Raw genomic sequence first — 19,016 nt, forward strand, 5'->3', positions numbered from 1 at the left:
CTCGTACACACACGGCTCCGCTCCATACGTCTCCAACACACGGCTCCTCCCTGTACACCTTGTACAGTCATGGCCAAAAGTATTGAAAATGAGACAAATGGTCATTTTTCCAAAGTTTACTGCTTCATTTTTTGTAATGGCAATTTGCATATACTCCTGAATGTCAAAGAGTGATCAGCTTAACAGCAATTACTGTACTTGCAAAGTCAATATTTGCCCAGAGAATGAACTTTAACCCCCAAAACACATTTCAACATCATTGCAGTCCTGCCTTAAAAGGAGCAGCTAACATCGTTTTAGTGATTGATCCATTAACACAGGTGTGGGTGTTGATGAGGACAGGGCTGGCGATCAATCAGTCATGATTAAGTAAGAATGACATCACTGGACACTTTAAAAGGAGGCTGGTTCTTGGTATCATTGTTTCTCTTCAGTTAACCATGGTTATCTCTAAAGAAACACGTGCAGCCATCATTGCACTGCACAAAAATGGCCTAACAGGGAAGAGTATCGCAGCTACAAAGATTGCACCTCAGTCAACAATCTATCGCATCATCAAGAACTTCAAGGAGAGAGCTTCTATTGTTGTCAAAAAGGCTCCAGGGCGCCCAAGAAAGACCAGCAAGCGCCAGGACCGTATCTTAAAACAGTTTCAGCTGCGGGATCGGACTACCAGCAGTGCCGAGCTTGCTCAGGAATGGCAGCAGGCTGCTGTGAGTGCTTCTGCACGCACTGTGAGGCGGAGACTCTTTGAGTAAGGGCCGGTTTCAAGGAGGGCAGCAAAGAAGCCACTTCTCTCCAGAAAAAACATCAGGGACCGACTGATATTCTGCAAAAGTTACAGGGAGTGGACTGCTGAGGACTGGGGCAAAGTCATTTTCTCTGATGAATCCCCTTTTCGATTGTTTGGGACATCTGGAAAACAGCTTATTCGGAGAAGAAGAGGTGAGCGCTACCACCAGTCTTGTCTCATGCCAACTGTAAAGCATCCTGAAACCATTCATGTGTGGGGTTGCTTCTCAGCCAAGGGAATCGGCTCACTCACAGTCTTGCCTAAAAACACAGCCATGAATAAAGAATGGTACCAGAATGTCCTCCAAGAGCAACTTCTCCCAACCGTCCAAGAGCAGTTTGGCGCCCAACAATGCCTTTTCCAGCATGATGGAGCACCTTGCCATAAAGCAAAGGTGATAACTAAATGGCTCATGGAACAAAACATAGAGATTTTGGGTCCATGGCCTGGAAACTTCCCAGAACTTAATCCCATTGAGAACTTGTGGTCAATCATCAAGAGACGGGTGAACAAACAAAAACCAACAAATTCTGGCAAAATGCAGTCATTGATTATGCAAGAATGGACTGCTATCAGTCAGGATTTGGTGCAAAAGTTGATTGAGAGCATGCCAGGGAGAATTACAGAGGTCTTGAAGAAGAAGGGGCAACACTGCAAATATTGACTTGCTGCATTAACTCATTCTAACTGTCAATATAACCTATTGGTCCTCATAATATGATTGCAATTATATTTCTGTATGTGATATAAACATCAGACAAACACTAATAAAAACCAGAGGCCAGCAGATCATGTGAAAATATAATTTTGGTGTCATTCTCAAAACTTTTGGCCATGACTGTACACACAGCTCCTCTCCGTACACCTCGTACACGCGCGGCTCCTCTCCGTACACCTCGTACGCGCGCGGCTCTGCTCCGTACACCTCGTACACGCGCGGCTCTGATCCGTACACCTCGTACACACTCGGTTCTGCTCCGTACACCTCGTACACGCGCGGCTCTGCTCCGTACACCTCGTACACACCCGGCTCTGCTCCGTACACCTCGTACACGCGCGGCTCCGCTCCGTACACCTCGTACACGCGCGGCTCTGCTCCGTACACCTCGTACACACGCGGCTCTGCTCCGTACACCTCGTACACACGCGGCTCTGCTCCGTACACCTCGTACACACGCGGCTCTGCTCCGTACACCTCGTACACACGCGGCTCTGCTCCGTACACCTCGTACACACGCGGCTCAGCTCCGTACACCTCGTACACACGCGGCTCTGCTCCGTACACCTCGTACACACGCGGCTCCGCTCCGTACACCTCGTACACACGCGGCTCCGCTCCGTACACCTCGTACACACGCGGCTCCGCTCCGTATACCTCGTACACATGCGGCTCCGCTCCGTACACCTCGTACACACACGGCTCTTCTCTGTACACCTCGTACACACGCGGCTTCGCTCCGTACACCTCGTACACACGCGGCTCTGCTACATCCACACTGTAAACCCCTCCTGACCCCACACATAAACTTCAGCTCATCCAGCACCATGACAACCAGCACAGCAGAGTCCTGCATCCACTGAGGCCCCTGATCATGTGACCCCTGACTCCTCCCCTCCTGTGACCTCATCACAGCTCCTGGGCGCACAGAGCAGCCATCTTCCTTCCATTTAGGATCCTGTAGATTCAGTCGTTCTCATCATTATCTTCCATCTTGTAGAAAATTTACCTTAAACCTTAGTGGATGGAGAAGGACAAGAAGAAGATGGCGGAGAGGATATTCCACCTCACCCTAGAGATCCTCTTCCGGCTTACTGGAGAGGTGAGAGATTCTGATGACGTCACATTACATCATTCTTATCTATGGGAATAACAGATGGACAGAACTGGAGAGGTGAGGACTCTGGAAATGTCTGGAGGGAGATTTATTAATGTGTCTCTCCATAACCAGGATTACACAGTAGTGAAGAAGACCTCTAGTGGGCGCTGTCAGGACCCTGTGTCTGAGGGATCGGGAAGACCCCTGAGCCCAATCACGGGGCCTCCACCTCACCCCCTGATACATGAGGACATCAATGACCAGAAGATCCTAGAACTCACCAACAAGATGATTGAGCTGCTGACTGGAGAGGTGACACTGCTGGGAATGCTGGGACATTATACAGTGACGCTATGAAGGGATCGGGGGGATGACGGTATCATTGTATGTGTCAGGTTCCTATAAGGTGTCAGGATGTCGTCGTCTATTTCTCCATGGAGGAGTGGGAGTATTTGGAAGGACACAAAGATCTGTACAAGGACGTCATGATGGAGGTTCCCCAGCCCCTCACATCACCAGGTAATAGACAGGACTAAATACACACGGCCTATAATTATCTGTATGTAAAGAATGAATTCAGTCCCTGTATGTGTTTCCTCCAGATCTATCCAGTAAGAGGACAACACCAGAGAGATGTCCAAGTCCTCTTCTTCCACAGGACTGTAAACAAGAAGACCCCAGTGTTCCTCAGGATCATCAGGTAGATGGAGAGAAGGTGTCATGAGATCTCCCCTATGATGTGTAGACGGCTGTGAAGGTCTTGTGCTCAGTCTTGTTTTATCCACCAGTATTATATGTTTTATACTTGTGTGATGAGAACGGTGGAGATGGCAGGATTAGAGCTGATCATAGATGGGACTTCTCCATCTGTCTGTGACTTTTATCATATTTGTTTCAGGGTGAAGATCTGACCCATATTAATACTACAGAGACATATGTGAGGAGTGATGAGCGGTGCAAAGAGGAGATTCCTACATATGACCACCCAGGTGAGTACTGACCACTAAATGCAGAGAAGCCACAGATCCTGTGGTCATTATATTATGAGTTTGATCACACAAGTAATTGACGTGCATTTTACTTGCAGATAGATTTGATGCATAACAAAAAAACATTTTTTTTCACCTTTTTTGATTAACGCATTTTGGCAGCAAAGTTTCATTGGTTAAATGGAATTTTATTTGCTGCAGAAAGGCTCCATGTCTCCAATTGTAATGTAGTTGTGAGTTGCCAGATTACAGCTGAATGTCAAGAAGAGAGCCGGGTCACACACAGAAGTCAGGCAGGTGGACATCTAAGATGGAGAAGCCAAGGTCTATCTAGCAGCATTACACGTCCCGGAAGGGCAGTCAAGTGAGAAGCCAAACCGTTCTGCGGTCAACAAGAAGTATATAGTCAGATCAGGAAAGGGTTTATAAGTAGAGATGAGTGAACTTGTTCGGAAAACGTTCGCCAATCTCAAAGTCGACACGAACATGGCACATTCGGATTCATGTTCGAACCCCCGAGCATTTTCCTCAAAATTGGCAAAATTCGGCCAAAGTTTGGTAAATGATACAGCTTCCACTAATGCTTTTGTTAGGACTTTGTCTAGGATAGTTGTTCTGTATGATGTGAGGGGATGACATGTTTGATGAGGGGAGAGGAGCGGCAGACTGTTATCCTTATTTTTTGTTGTTTATTAACTTAATGTGTGGAGATTCCGGCAGCCAATCAGGGTGCAGAAACCATCCACAACGTCCAGAAACAAGGGCTTGTGTCATTGGCTGCCGAAGCCACATGTCCCTCACCATATAAAAAGCAAACATGTGGCTTGGGCGCTATTTTGTCAGTGTAACAGCATGGTGAAGCTGCTGCTGGAAGCAGGCAGAACGTTAGCTAGGCAGTTTATTGTCAGCTAGTTCAGATAGATAGGATCTTGTGTCAAATCGACCTTCCAGCAGATCAATCCTTTGTGCTAGTTGTGTGGTGCCACCAACAGTCCACATTTCAGCAGATCAATCCTTTGTGCTAATTGTGTGCTCCAGCCAGCAGTCCACATTTCAGCTTCTAAATCCTTTGCGCTAATTGTGTGGCCCAGACACTAGTCCACATTTCAGCATCTAAATCATTTGTGCTAATTATGTGGTCCAGCCAGGATTCCACATTTCAGCATATAAATCTTTTGTGCTAATTCTGTGGTCTAGCCACACTATCTCAGCAAATAAATACTGATTGTTATTTTAGTGACAGGTGACTGACAGGTCTGGGTCTAGGGTTGTGAAACAGCTGGTTAAAAGAGGGGAAGGGTACATCCAACATGAGTGGGGAAAGCAAGATTGTGGTGGAAGGGGGAATAGGCTTGGTGTACCAGGTGTATGTGGGGTAGGTGGTAATGTTACTGAAATCTCTACTGAACAAACACCGGCTCGTCCTATCTAAAGACAACTGACAACTTCTGTTACTGGTCAGACTACTCCATTTCCTTTCTTTGGCAGTCGCACAGTGGTACGCCTTGTAGACCAGGCCATAAAGAGCATGTGCTCCAATAGATGGCAAGCACTGCATCAAGTGTCCTCTTCCTCCACCTTAACATCACACACAGTACAATCCTCAGAGATGGCACCCCAATTATCCTTGTTTCCCCCCACATCACAACTCTCCAACCGTACAACTGACTGTGCAGAACCACAGATGGGTGAGTCTGCAGAGCTGTTCACACATTCAATTCCATGGGCATCAGAGGTCTGCTCCAAAGATTTACAGACTCAAGAGGAGGAAAGCATCTGCACCGATGCCCAAATTTTTTTTCAGTTGGATCCGGGGCCGAACAAAGTAGGGTCCAAGCAGAATCCAGGCCCTCGTCACCAGATGTTAACCCCTGGGGGTGATCCTGATGAGACTCAGATTCCTGAGGCTCACACGGACTGTACTGTGCTGTCAGGGCAGGAAGAGGAGGAGGGCGAGGAGTGGGAGAATAGAATGGATAATGATGAGGTTCTAGATCCCAATTGGTGTAAACCCAGAGGCACACAGCTGAGTAGTTCAGCAGAGATGATGGAGGAGGAGGAAGACGAGGAGATTAACTTGCAGCTTCAGGCACAGACACGGAGTGGTGCAACCACGACAAACACTTCATCCTCAGCCACAACTCTGGCTGTGGCCAGCAGTGCTCGCTGGTCTGCAGTTTACAGGGACGGCAAGGGTTGCCTATCCTGGGCCTTTTTTGAGACCTCAAAGGATGACCAAACTCACGTTATCTGCCAACTTTGTAAAAAACGATTCAGTAGAGGCAAAAATTTCAATAATTTGACTACTGTAATATTAAGTTAATAATTTTTATTTATATAGCGCCAACATATTCCGCAGCACTTTACAATTAAGCGGGGACATGTACAGACAATAAATTCAATACAATTTAAGACAGTTTAAACAGTTACATTAGGAGTGAGGTCGCTGCTCGCAAGCTTACATTCTACAAGGAAATGGGGGGGACACAATAGGTGAAAAGTGCTTCTTATTTCAGGTCTGGCAATTATAATAAATAGGGATTTTCATATAAAGCTGTATGATCCGGTCATCAGCCAGTATGTTTAAGTTTAATACTCAAGTACCGAGTAGGGAGCAGATTCTGAAAAATATTTAGAAGGAGGGAACAGGTGAAAGTTAATTTACTGAGAAGTTAAGGTGGTGGGCTTGTTTAAATAGATGGGTTTTTAAAGCGCGCTTGAAGACATGGGGGCTAGGCATCAGTCGGATCGCCTGGGGTAGTGCATTCCAGAGATCTGGTGCAGCACGAGAGAAGTCTTGGAGACGGAGGTGCAAGGTTCGGATTATGGGGGATGTTAGTCTTAGGTCATTTGTAGAACGGAGGGCACGTGTAGGGCTATAGGCAGAGATGAGAGAGGAGATATAAGGTGGTGCAGAACTGTGGAGAGCTTTGTGGGTGAGAGCGATGAGTTTATATTGGACCCTGTAGCGGACGGGCAACCAGTGTAAAAACTGGCACAAGATGGAGGCATCGGTGAAGCGGCTGGACAGAAATACGACCCTGGCTGCCGCATTCAGGACTTATTGGAGAGGAGAAAGTTTGGTAAGAGAGAGACCGATCAGAAGAGGTGATGCAGTAGTCCAGACGAGAGTGAATAAGAGCGACAGGAAGAGTTTTAGCAGTTTCAAAGGTGAGAAAAGGTCGGATTCTGGAGATGTTTTTAAGATGCAGGTGACAAGAGCAAGTAAATGATCGGATATGGAGAGTAAAAGGAAAGCTTAGTGTCGAATATGACCCCAAGACAGCGGGCGTGCTGCTTGGGAGTTATCGTTGAACCCTCCAAGGTAATTTCAATGTTAGGTATAGGTAGGTTAGTAGAGGAGAGAAACACAAGAAGTTCAGTTTTAGAGAGATTCAGTTTAAGACAGAGGGAGGACATGATGTTAGAGACAGTGGACGGACAATACTTGGTATTTTGTATTAGCGTATGGCTGATGTCAGGTGAAGAGGTGTATAGTTAGGTGTCGTCAGCATAGAGATGATACTGGAACCCAAATCTGCTGATAGTTTGTCCAATAGGGGCAGTGTATAGAGAGAAGAGGAGGGGGCCTAGGACTGAGCCCAGCGGGACCCCGCTAGTAAGGGGACGAGGAGAGGAAGAGGAGCCGGCAAAAGATACCATGAATGAGCGGTCAAAGAGGTAGGAGGAGAACCAGGAGAGAACGGTGTCCTTGAGGCCTATAGAACTGAGCATAGTGAGGAGGAGCTGGTGATCCACAGTGTCAAATGTGGCAGAGATCCAGGAGAATCAGCAGGGAGCAGTGACCTTTGGATTTGACTGTTAGTAGATCAATAGAGACTTTAGTGAGGGCAGTTTCAGTGGAGTGTAAGGAGCGTAAACCAGATTGTAGAGGGTCGAGGAGAGAGTTATCTGAGAGATAGCGGATTAGACGGGAGTGGACCAAGCGTTCCAGGAATTTAGAGCTGAAAGGAAGGTTAGAGACAGATCTGTAGTTAGCAGTGCAGTTCTGGTCCAGGGATGGCTTTTTAAGTAAAGGGGTTATGATGGCATGTTTAAATGAGGAGGGAAAGATACCTGACGAAAGAGAGAGGTTAAATATTTTAGTCAGGTGAGTGGTGACCACCGGTGAGAGAGACTGCAGGAGATGTGAAGGAATGGGGTCACTGTTGCAGGTCGAGAAGAAGTGAGGAGCTGGGTAACTTCTTCTGTAACAGCCTCAAAGATGGCTAGTGAGCTTGAAGTGTGGCTGGGAAGGGGATCCAGGCACTGAGGAGATTGGACTGGGATGTCCTGATGGATGTGGTTGATTTTTTTCTAGGAAATAAGTGGCCAGGTCCTCCCCGCTGAGGTTGGTGGTGGGGGTTTGTGCTTTAGGTTTCAGCAGGGAGTTTAAGGTTTCAAAAAGTCGTTTTTGGATTGTTGGACAGTGACGTGATGAGAGTGGTGAAGTAGGATTGTTTGGCCAGATGAAGGGCAGAGTTATAGGTTTTGAGCATGAATTTATAGTGGATGAAGTCCTCTGCTAAAAGATTTTCTCCACTGACGCTCAGCACACCTTGAGCAACGCTGAAGAAAGCGTGTTTGCATTGTGTGCCAGGGCTGCACATGCAGCGAGCAGAGACGGGAGAAGACCAGGTCCAGAGAATTTCCGTCTTCGTAGTAAATTGTGAGAGGCCGAATGAGGAGGTTAGAGAAAGTAGATGAGAGGCAGATTGGGAGAGGAAATCATTGATGAGGATATTAAATCTCCCATGATGATGGTGGGGATGTCACAGGATAGAAAGTGAGGAAGCCAGGTGGCAAAGTGATCCAGGAACTGACCGGAGGAGCCTGGAGGGCAATACACAACCACCACTCGCAGGGAGAAGGGTTTGAAGAGTCTGATGGTGTGCACTTCAAAGGAAGGAAACATAAGTGAGGGAACTGGGGGGATGACCGGGAAAGCACATTGTGGTAAAAGCACACCAACACCTCCACCCTGTCTATTCTCAGGTCTGCCAGTATGTGAAAATTTCAGCCCACCAAAGGAGAGAGCAGCAGCTGCGGTGGTGTCTGAATGCTGGATCCAGGTTTCAGTAATAGCCAGAAGGTTAAGGGAATTAGAGAGGAAAAAATTGTGAGTGTAAGTTAGTTTGTTACACACAGACCGTGCGTTCCAGAGAGCACAGTGGAAAGCAATAGGAGAGGGCATGCACTGAATGTTTCTATAGGCAGCTGGAGGAGAGTGGTGCATGCTAGTGGAGGGAGGCCCAAGATTGGCGGAGATGTCGCCAGGGACTAGTAGAAGGAGAAAAAAGAGAGAGAGCAGGTGGTGCAATGATTTGTATGAACGTTATGAGTGCTGTATGGAGGTAGTGGATGGTTTGGAGTGGGTGAGAAAGGTCAGTAGAGCCTCAGAGTTATACATGGGAGAGGGGAAAGAGGAGGGGTTGATATGCAGAGAGTGCACAGAATGTGTTTAAAGGGCGGGCGAGATGTGAGAGGTTAAAACAAGTAAGAAGCAGATTGCTATGACCAATGCATAATGCAATACAAGTGATAAAGAAGCAGCATGTATGTATGAATATCTTATGCACCTTACCTGTCTCCTGCCCTGCCTAACTGCTGTTGTATAACTGCTTATTAAAAGCACTTTAAGCTATTGCACTTAAAGTCTGTTGCACGTGTGACCCAGCACGCGTGCTATCCTGAGCCAGAGCTGAATATATGTATGAACCGGCACATGCGCGATCAACATGCGTTAGTTAGAATCTCACTACGCTAAAATGCGGACTAGCGGGCCTCGCCAACCACCGGCCGCCCCATCAACCACATGTGCTGCTTTTTCCTCCTCCATGACCGTGGCAAGTGTTCTCACACAAGTCTCCGGCCGCAGAACCTCCACTTGTTTATCTGGTACAGTCGGGGTGAGTGAGAGCCCGTCAGCCCATGGCTGACTGCTGCTGTGCCATTATAAAATTTCTTCTGTAGGTCAATTAATGACACTTTTCCTGGTGTCAGCCCCTAATTTTTGGAAATGTTTGGACTCCAAGTTGGGTTTCCTTCATGTGTGTTACCTGAATTTGGCAGGACTCTCAGAGCACCAGGCCTACACCTGTCACTCACCAACGTGCTACTGATCAATCTTTATGCTAGAAATCCTGCTCCAAGCCCTGTCCCAAGCCCTGTCCCAAGCCCTGTCCCATGCCCTGTCCCATGCCCTGTCCCATGCCCTGTCCCATGCCCCGTCCCATGCCCTGTCCCAAGCCGCGTCCCAAGCCGCGTCCCAAGCCGCGTCCCAAGCCCCGTCCCATGCCCCGTCCCATGCCCCGTCCCATGCCCCGTCCCAAGCTCCGTCCCAAGCCGCGTCCCAAGCCGCTTCCCAAGCCGCGTCCCAAGCCCTGTCCCAAGCCCCGTCCCAAGCCCCGTCCCAAGCCTCGTCCCAAGCCTCGTCCCAAGCCTCGTCCCAAGCCTCGTCCCAAGCCTCGTCCCAAGCCTCGTCCCAAGCCTCGTCCCAAGCCTCGTCCCAAGCCTCGTCCCAAGCCTTGTCCCAAGCCCCGTTCCAAGCCCTGTCCCATGCATCCATGCTGTGCAATTATACTACTTGTATTCGGAGTCAATTGATGCCACTTTTCCTGTTCGGCGCGCATCGGGACGTTCGCCAAACTGAACCGAACCATGAAAGGTTTGCTCATCTCTATTTAGAAGTAGGGTCCGGTAATAATCTAGTCAAAACCAGGTAACAGCGTAACTAAAAATTAGTAATAAGTTTCGTTAATTTGGCGCATACACAATGAACTATGTGACCCTGTGGACTTAGCGAAGCATCTCCACCAGCGCAATCCATTAGTCCCTACTTTAGCGTCTGCTGTTAACATCACCGTCTTATATAATACATACAGTCTTGGCAGAAAGTGGATTTTGGCAACAAGGTGCCAACAATTTTGTCTGGCCTATTTTTGGACTTTTTTTTAATCTTTTTTTATTTTTGTGTTGTTCCAGTACCCAGAACAGAAATAAGCGAGTGTATAACAAAACAGGAGAAATACTTCATTTTCTGGAATCATTTCAAGGGCGCCAACACTTTCGGCTATGATTGTATATGGAGAAATGTGAGACAATATAGAGATTAAAAATACAATTTATTAGATTGCAGTTGAGAACACATAAAAATACAAAAAGCCATATAAGAGGGATAAATGTAATCACAAAAAGACAATGGAATGGGGCACATGGGTGAGCCCGGGATAAGTCCTAATCATACAGCCTTAAAGGGGTATTCTCACCTCCAAAATCCTACCCCAAAATATAGTAGGTATAATAATAATAGCAAATACCTCCAATTAGAAATGTGGTATAGTTCTCCTGATTTTCTTTGTCACTTACCCCATGTGCAGGGCATTGCAGTAGCTTAGGTATCCATGGGTATGACCACTAGCAACTAACTGTCACTATATGAGTGATAGTAACCATGGATACCTAATCTACTGCAATGCCCTGAACATGGAGTAAGTGACATAGTGAATCAGAAGAACTATACTACATTTCTAATTGGAGATATTTGCTTATATTATTTTTATTACATCTACTACATATTGGGATAGTTTCTCGGAGATGGGAATACCTCATCTTCATTGTTTTTATGGCGTGTATTTTTCTCTGTTGCTTTAGATTGTAATGTAATAAAGCTTATTTTTAATCCTCCCTTTATTGCCCCAAAAGTTTCTGCGTATATGTATTATGTTCGTCGATGGTACGTTAGGGATTCAGTACCATGGGATTTGTGCACAGGTGGCTCACCACTGTCTTAGGTCATAGTTTCATTATACTTTGATTTGTAAAGAATTATGTATAGAGAAATGTTATAAAATATAAGGCATTGATATTGAAAAATAATAAAATCAGATTTATTCTTGGCAGATGACTGTGGTGTCAAACCAGATACCCATGAAAAGCGTGCCATTATTCCAGCTATACCTCCAGCCCTTCAGAGCAAAAATCAGTCATCTGAGCCTTTTCAATCCGTCATCTATTTGGATTCATCACAGACTGTTAAGCAAAATGAAAGCCAGAGAAGGGATGGTGAACGTCAAATAATTCCCACAGGGAAGAAACCATTTTCCTGTTCAGAATGTGGGAAATGTTTTCAATATAAATCTAAATTGCTTAAACATCAAAGAATTCACACAGGGGAGAAGCCATATTCATGTCCAGAATGTGGGAAATGTTTCAACCAGAAATCACATTTCCTAATGCATCAACGTATTCACACAGGAGAGAAGCCATATTCATGTTCAGAATGTGGGAAATGTTTTTACCATACGTCAAATTTGCTTACACATCAAAGAATTCACACAGGGGAGAGACCATATTCGTGTTCAGAATGTGGGAAATGTTTTAGTCAGAAACCAGATCTTCATAAACATCAAAGAATTCACACAGGTGAGAAGCCATATTCATGTCCAGAATGTGGGAAATATTTTACCTACAAATCAGATCTTCTTAAACATCAAAGAATTCACACTGGAGAGAAGCCATATTCATGTCCAGAATGCGGGAAATGTTTTATTCAGAAACCGGATCTTCTTAAACATCAGAGAATTCACACAGGGGAGAAGCCATATTTGTGTCCAGAATGCGGGAAATGTTTTATTCAGAAACCGGATCTTCTTAAACATCAAAGAACTCACACAGGAGAGAAGCCATATTCATGTTCAGAATGTGGGAAATGTTTTAGGCAGAAACCATATCTTCTTAAACATCAAAGAATTCACACAGGTGAGGAGCCTTTTTCATGTCCAGAATGTGGGAAATATTTTAACTACAAATCAGATCTTCTTAAACATCAAAGAATTCACACTGGAGAGAAGCCATATTCATGTCCAGAATGCGGGAAATGTTTTATCCAGAAATCAGATCTTCTTATACATCAGAGAACTCACACAGGAGAGAAGCCATATTCATGTTCAGAATGTGGGAAATGTTTTAAACACAAATCAAGTCTTCTTAAACATCAAAGAACTCACACAGGAGAGAAGCCATATTCATGTTCAGAATGTGGGAAATGTTATAGTTTGAATTCAAAACTTGTTGAACATCAGAGATCTCATAGAGAGGAGAAACCATTTTTATGTTCAGAATGTGGGAAACGTTATTGTCGGGAATCATATCTTCTTCATCATCTAAAAACTCATGTAGCGATATAGCAATTTCCTTGTTCATTGAAATAATTTTGACAAATTTTACAAGAAAAAATATCCAACAGTTACAGTCAAATTAAAGTCACAGTTTTAGAAGAGAAACAATTTTCATCACTAAATGATGATTAGGAAATAGAGATGAGCGAATATTCCGTTAGTCCATTTGATGAAAACCACTAACGCTGCCACCAATCCTGGACCTAAGGACGTGGACACAGTGGAAGCCTCTGGCCTACAAGTGATTGCAAAGCAAACTTCACAGCACACTACATATGGACCGGGACACTGCTTGTTTGTGAGGTGCCAGGGCGTGGAGAAGCAGCATTTTTCCCACGACTACCGCCCTGGGCACCATCCACTGCCACCAGTCGCGGTTTTACAACGCCAGCAAGTCGCCTTTACTTGGCAACACACTAGGACATATGCACATCCAGCTTTCCCAAGCTCCTGAGCAGTTCACTACTTGCACTCTGGCTACCTGGTAACACAACCAAGCTATTTTCTCTCCCCGAGATCGTGGGTTCGTTAAAGCAACGAAAAACAAACATATTAAATGTTAGATTTAATATCCAAGAGTAACACAGTGCTTAAAAAAGTTACAAATCAACCAATAACATGAAGTCATACATAATACAAACAGTATAATAAAAAGAATGAATAAACCTTACATGACTGGACCATGAGATTTCTTTGCGGGGAAGATGCCACCGAAAAGGTTGTGGTACTGAACGAGCATACGCATGTGGTTCTTCGGGATCTGACCTTGATATACGGTAGAAGAGATGTTATAATGGGTCTCATCAGACCCTTCACTCCCCTTTCCGCTGAGGTAAGAAGGAGACGGCTTATAATATTTGATTCTAATTCAGTTTTTGTCCTCATTTCTGATGTGGGTCATATTTTTTCCAAGAAAAATTCCATAGAAACAATATGGCCGTCATCTATACATATCACACATGAAAATTATCTATCATAATTCGGGGAGATTTTGCGCCCCTGTGGATTGCCAGTTACCAAAACTTTTGCAATTTTACCCAAAGGTGCCAATCTGCTCCCCGATCATGGATATATCCATGGATTCTGTAAAACTAGAATTATAATACAAAATACAAAAAAACTTAAAATATTGTTCTACATTCTCCCAGCTGGGCAGTACAGACAGACTGACTGCACAAGATGAAAGCCCCAGCCTCTGCATTTAATACCCATGTGCCAGTGGAGCCATACAGTGACACATCTGATGGTCCAAATAGTTATCCAACAATGACAGCTACCTGTTCATTACTCTGTATACAGACTCCATGTCAGCTCTCCATCAGATAACCTGCTTCAATTAACTGCTCACAGCGGGTGGAAGGCAGTGATCAGAAGCCCCCAGCCTTTGATCTGCATAACTCCATATATGACAAATCAAATCAACCAAAAAATTGATTTCTACCAAATCGATTAGTTAAAAAATGAAAATACTCCAAACTCTCCATTTCCCTGGAAAATACATGTATGACACTCTTAAGGTTTCTGATGACCATATCCAGCCCTGAACTGAACTGCATACCCGAGATAAGACTACACTAACACTTTGTAATGTAGTAGTGTTACGCTCCTGTCCCACGAGTTCATGCCTCTTTTAATACATGAGAATATCTTGTTGGCTTTAGAAGACACCGATTAATATTAAATTAGGTGATTTCATATGTGTTTTGCAAGTACAATCCAGATCCTTCTCTACCAGTGACTCTCCTAGTTTAACTCCCCTGAGCATACGATGACGGCAGATTATTACACCCAGGTCCTTCTCTACAAGTATCTCTCTTAATTTAATTATCCTAAACATACGATGACTGCACATTATTACAATCAAATCCTTCTCTACCAGTGACTCTCCTAGTTTAGTTATCCTGAATATACGATGACTGCACATTATTATAAACAGATCCTCATCTACAAGTGATTTACCAACACGGTACTCAGTAGTTTTACTGTTTTAATATAATTAAAACAGGGAGAGATTTGCTTGTTTATAGTTAGCATAGGTATTCCAGAACATATATACAACTGAACTAACAGTCCTTCTGAGGACTAATCCAGCTGCATATAATCAGAACTAGGCAGGAGTTAGGCAGGCAGTGTATGTGGCAGACTGCAGAGCATATAGCGCATGAGGGTCCATTGATCATCCTGTCTGCTGTTGCAGTAAAAATTACAGATATTTGTAGACATAGCCACAGATATCAGGGGCAAGGGCAATTTTTTTTATCTTAATCCTGGTTATTTGCTTAAAAAGCAATCCAGAATACACCATTTTTCTGCTCCATTTGCTTGGCAGCACCGCAGAATACAGCCAGATCTGTTTCATATTTCAGCGATAAAAAAAAACAGAAATTTGAACTGAACGTGGAAAATATTGGCCTCCTTTTCCATTCTGTTGCAGTGTGTCGGTCAAGCTATTCACACTAGGTCTCTGTGTAGAATAATATTAGTAAATTACAGGCCTGATATTTAAAACCGTGGTTCTCTGTCAGACATATCACCTATAACAGTGTTCCAAAATCATCCATTTCTGCCTTTCAATTCGTTGCAGTGTGTCGGTCAAGCTATTCACACTAGGTCTCTGTGTAGAAAAATATTAGTAAATTACAGGCCTGATATTTAAAACTGTGGTTCTTTGTCAGACATATCACATATAACTGCGTTCCAAAATCAGACATTTCTCGTGAACGTGGAAAATATTATCTTCCATTTAAAATGGGCAAGGTGCGTGGCAAGAGACGGGGAAGTGGACGTGATGGTGATGGTGCATTCAGAGGACATGGCCGTAGGCAAGCTGAAATTGTGCCACAACAAACACCCACATCTTGTCGCTCGACCTTCCTGTCCCAATGACTAGGGGATCGCAGTACACCACTACTGAACCCAGAGCAGTGTCAAATGGTTGTTGGTTGGATAGCAGATAACGCTTCCAGTGTCTTTGCCACCACCCTGTCTTCCACACAGTCAAGTCTCAGTAGCCATGGGTCTGGACCACATATTCCTCACCTTGAATCTCCTTCGTCCCACCATGCCGAGTGCTTGGAGACAACTAATCTCACACTTGGACACTCAGAAGAGCTGTTCACTTTTCCATTTGTAGATTCGGCCCTCTTGCCTGGCCATCTTCAAGCGAGTCAAGAGGAGAACGCGTGTAGCGATGCCCAAATATTGGAGCAGCCACGGTCACACGAAGGCAACAGTGAGAAAGTGCAATTACTGTCACAAGAGGTGGATGATGATGATGAAGAGACACAATTGCCAGAAAGTCAGGAGGAGGACCAGGGTGCGGAAGTGGACGACAAGGTGGTAAATGATATAGTAACTGACCCAACTTGGCAGGGGGACATTCTGAGCAAGGACAGAAGCATAAGGGAAGGGAGGCGTAGCACCACAACAGGCAGGAAGAAGCAGTGTGGTGGCTGCAGACAAGGCGGGAAAGCGTTCCTCATAACGCCAACAAGACGGAAGTTGCCAGTACAACTGTTAGGTCTTCCCGAGTCTGGTTGTTTTTTAAAGACTCTGCAGATAACCCCAAAAAGGCCATTTGCACCACCTGCCAGGCCAGCTTCAACTAGCAGCCTGACCACCACCAGTATGATCAGGCACATGGCAGAAAAGCACCCGACTAAGTGGGCCGAACCCCAGGGTCCAGAAACAGTGACTGCGGGTGACACCACTGCTTCTTCCGCTGTTGTGCATGCACGCCAATCCCCCATCCATGGAGCATGCCAAGATGCCTCCCGCCCTGCACGTGTGTTGCACACTCTCAACTAGCACCATCAGCAAGCCCGTCCTTGTCCCAGTGCAGCGTCCAGTTGCCCCTACCCCAGTCCTTGAAACGCAAGCGCAAATACACAGCCAGTGCCCCACAGGCCACACTACTAAATTCACACATTTCTCGACTGCTTGCGCTCAAAATATTGCCTTTTTGGCTCGTGGAGATGGAAGCTTTCCGCAACCTTATGGCAGCGGCCGTCCCTTGGTATTCTGTCCCCAGCCGCCACTATTTCTCCCGGTGTGCCATCCCCGCATTACACAAGCACGTGTCACACAACATTAGCCGTGTCCTCAACAACGCAGTTACTGGGAAAGTCAACCTAACCACGGACACGTGGACAAGTGCTTGTGGGCAGGGACAGTACATCTCGCTAACGGCACACTGGGTTAATATAGTGGAAGCCGGGACCCAGTCGGACCTTGGGATGGAATACATCCTCCCAACGCCGATGATTGCTTGCCCCGGGTCAGTCAGGGTTGCCCCCACATTCTACAGCTCCTGCACCTCCTCTTCCTCTTCAGCCTCCATCTCCGAAATGACCACATCAGTTGCAATGAAGCACTGCTTCGGCCAAGCGGCAACAAGCTTTGCTGAAACTAATATGCTTAGATGACAAACCGCACAAGGCTGAAGAGGTGTGGACAGCTCTGAAAGAGCAAGCAGATCTGTGGCTGACATCGCTGACCCTACAGCCAGGCATGGTTGTGTGTGACAATGGCCGGAACCTGGTGGTGGGTCTGAGGTGAGGCGAGGTCACACAAGTACCAGGCCTGGCCCATGGTCTTAACCTCGTGTTTCAGCGGTTTCTCAAAACCTACCTGGATCTGTCGGATCTGCTTGTCAAAGTACGCCGCCTGTGTGCCCATTTTAGAAAGTCAGCTACAGCTTCCGCCGCCCTTGCCATGCTTCAGCAGTGTTTGTAGCTTCCAACTCACCGACTGATCTGCGATGTCCCCACGTGTTTGAACTCTACATTGCAGATGTTGGCAAAAAAGAAGCAAGACAAAAATATATCTCATACCCTACCATAATTATATATAAATGTAAAGCAAAATTGCATAATAAATATAGGGTACTTAGTGAACTATTTTTGATCAAAAAAAGTATACAAGCCGTCCCACCAGCGGCAAGGTGACCCTAAATTGGGACGGTACCTATACTGCCTATATTAAAAACCTTACTGTATATCAAAGTTGAAGTAATGCATATAAAAGGGTAGACAAATAGGACCGGGTCCCAACTCCAGACCACCTAGGCCCGTGGTAAGCTACATATATACCAATCAGCTCAACAAAGGGCATGCCACACCCTTAAATTGCACAGAATGCAAACAAGTCAAAAAACCAGACAATGTGAACTGAGGTCTAAGATGGCAGACATACAAGAAACAGAGGCATGTTCACACTAGCAAAAAAGAAGCAAGACAAAAATATATCTCATACCCTACCATAATTATATATAAATGTAAAGCAAAATTGCATAATAAATATAGGTTTTTAATATAGGCAGTATAGGTACCGTCCCAATTTAGGGTCACCTTGCCGCTGGTGGGACGGCTTGTATACTTTTTTTGATCAAAAATAGTTCTCTAAGTACCCTATATTTATTATGCAATTTTGCTTTACATTTATATATAATTATGGTAGGGTATGAGATATATTTTTGTCTTGCTTCTTTTTTGCTAGTGTGAACATGCCTCTGTTTCTTGTATGTCTGCCATCTTAGACCTCAGTTCACATTGTCTGGTTTTTTGACTTGTTTGCATTCTGTGCAATTTAAGGGTGTGGCATGCCCTTTGTTGAGCTGATTGGTATATATGTAGCTTACCACGGGCCTAGGTGGTCTGGAGTTGGGACCCGGTCCTATTTGTCTACCCTTTTATATGCATTACTTCAACTTTGATATACCGTAAGGTTTTTAATATAGGCAGTATAGGTACCGTCCCAATTTAGGGTCACCTTGCCGCTGGTGGGACGGCTTGTATACTTTTTTTGATCAAAAATAGTTCACTAAGTACCCTATATTTATTATGCAATTTTGCTTTACATTTATATATAATTATGGTAGGGTATGAGATATATTTTTGTCTTGCTTCTTTTTTGCTAGTGTGAACATGCCTCTGTTTCTTGTATGTCTGCCATCTTAGACCTCAGTTCACATTGTCTGTTTTTTTGACTTGTTTGCATTCTGTGCAATTTAAGGGTGTGGCATGCCCTTTGTTGAGCTGATTGATATATATGTAGCTTACCACGGGCCTAGGTGGTCTGGAGTTGGGACCCGGTCCTATTTGTCTACCCTTTTATATGCATTACTTCAACTTTGATATACAGTAAGGTTTTTAATATAGGCAGTATAGGTACCGTCCCAATTTAGGGTCACCTTGCCGCTGGTGGGACGGCTTGTATACTTTTTTTGATAAAAAATAGT

The 19,016-nt window shown here is 45.1% G+C and overlaps 1 protein-coding gene across 1 annotated transcript in view; it reads left to right on the plus strand.

Annotated features, from left to right (window-relative positions):
- The first annotated feature begins 2,419 nt into the window (after nt 1–2,419).
- The window catches only part of LOC141204995 (uncharacterized), an 80,983-nt gene continuing 64,386 nt past the window's right edge, over nt 2,420–19,016 (plus strand). Inside the window, exons 1-6 of the mRNA XM_073664050.1 lie at nt 2,420–2,613; nt 2,743–2,922; nt 3,006–3,129; nt 3,213–3,310; nt 3,509–3,599; nt 11,502–12,761. Coding sequence (XP_073520151.1) covers nt 2,536–2,613; nt 2,743–2,922; nt 3,006–3,129; nt 3,213–3,310; nt 3,509–3,599; nt 11,502–12,761 — 1,831 coding nt within the window. The 5' untranslated portion in view covers nt 2,420–2,535. The remainder of the gene's footprint in view (nt 2,614–2,742; nt 2,923–3,005; nt 3,130–3,212; nt 3,311–3,508; nt 3,600–11,501; nt 12,762–19,016) is intronic.

Source organism: Phyllobates terribilis, unplaced genomic scaffold, assembly GCF_046119375.1.
Source record: "Phyllobates terribilis strain yellow unplaced genomic scaffold, ASM4611937v1 Scaffold_136__1_contigs__length_4911898, whole genome shotgun sequence".
Taxonomy (NCBI): domain Eukaryota; kingdom Metazoa; phylum Chordata; class Amphibia; order Anura; family Dendrobatidae; genus Phyllobates; species Phyllobates terribilis.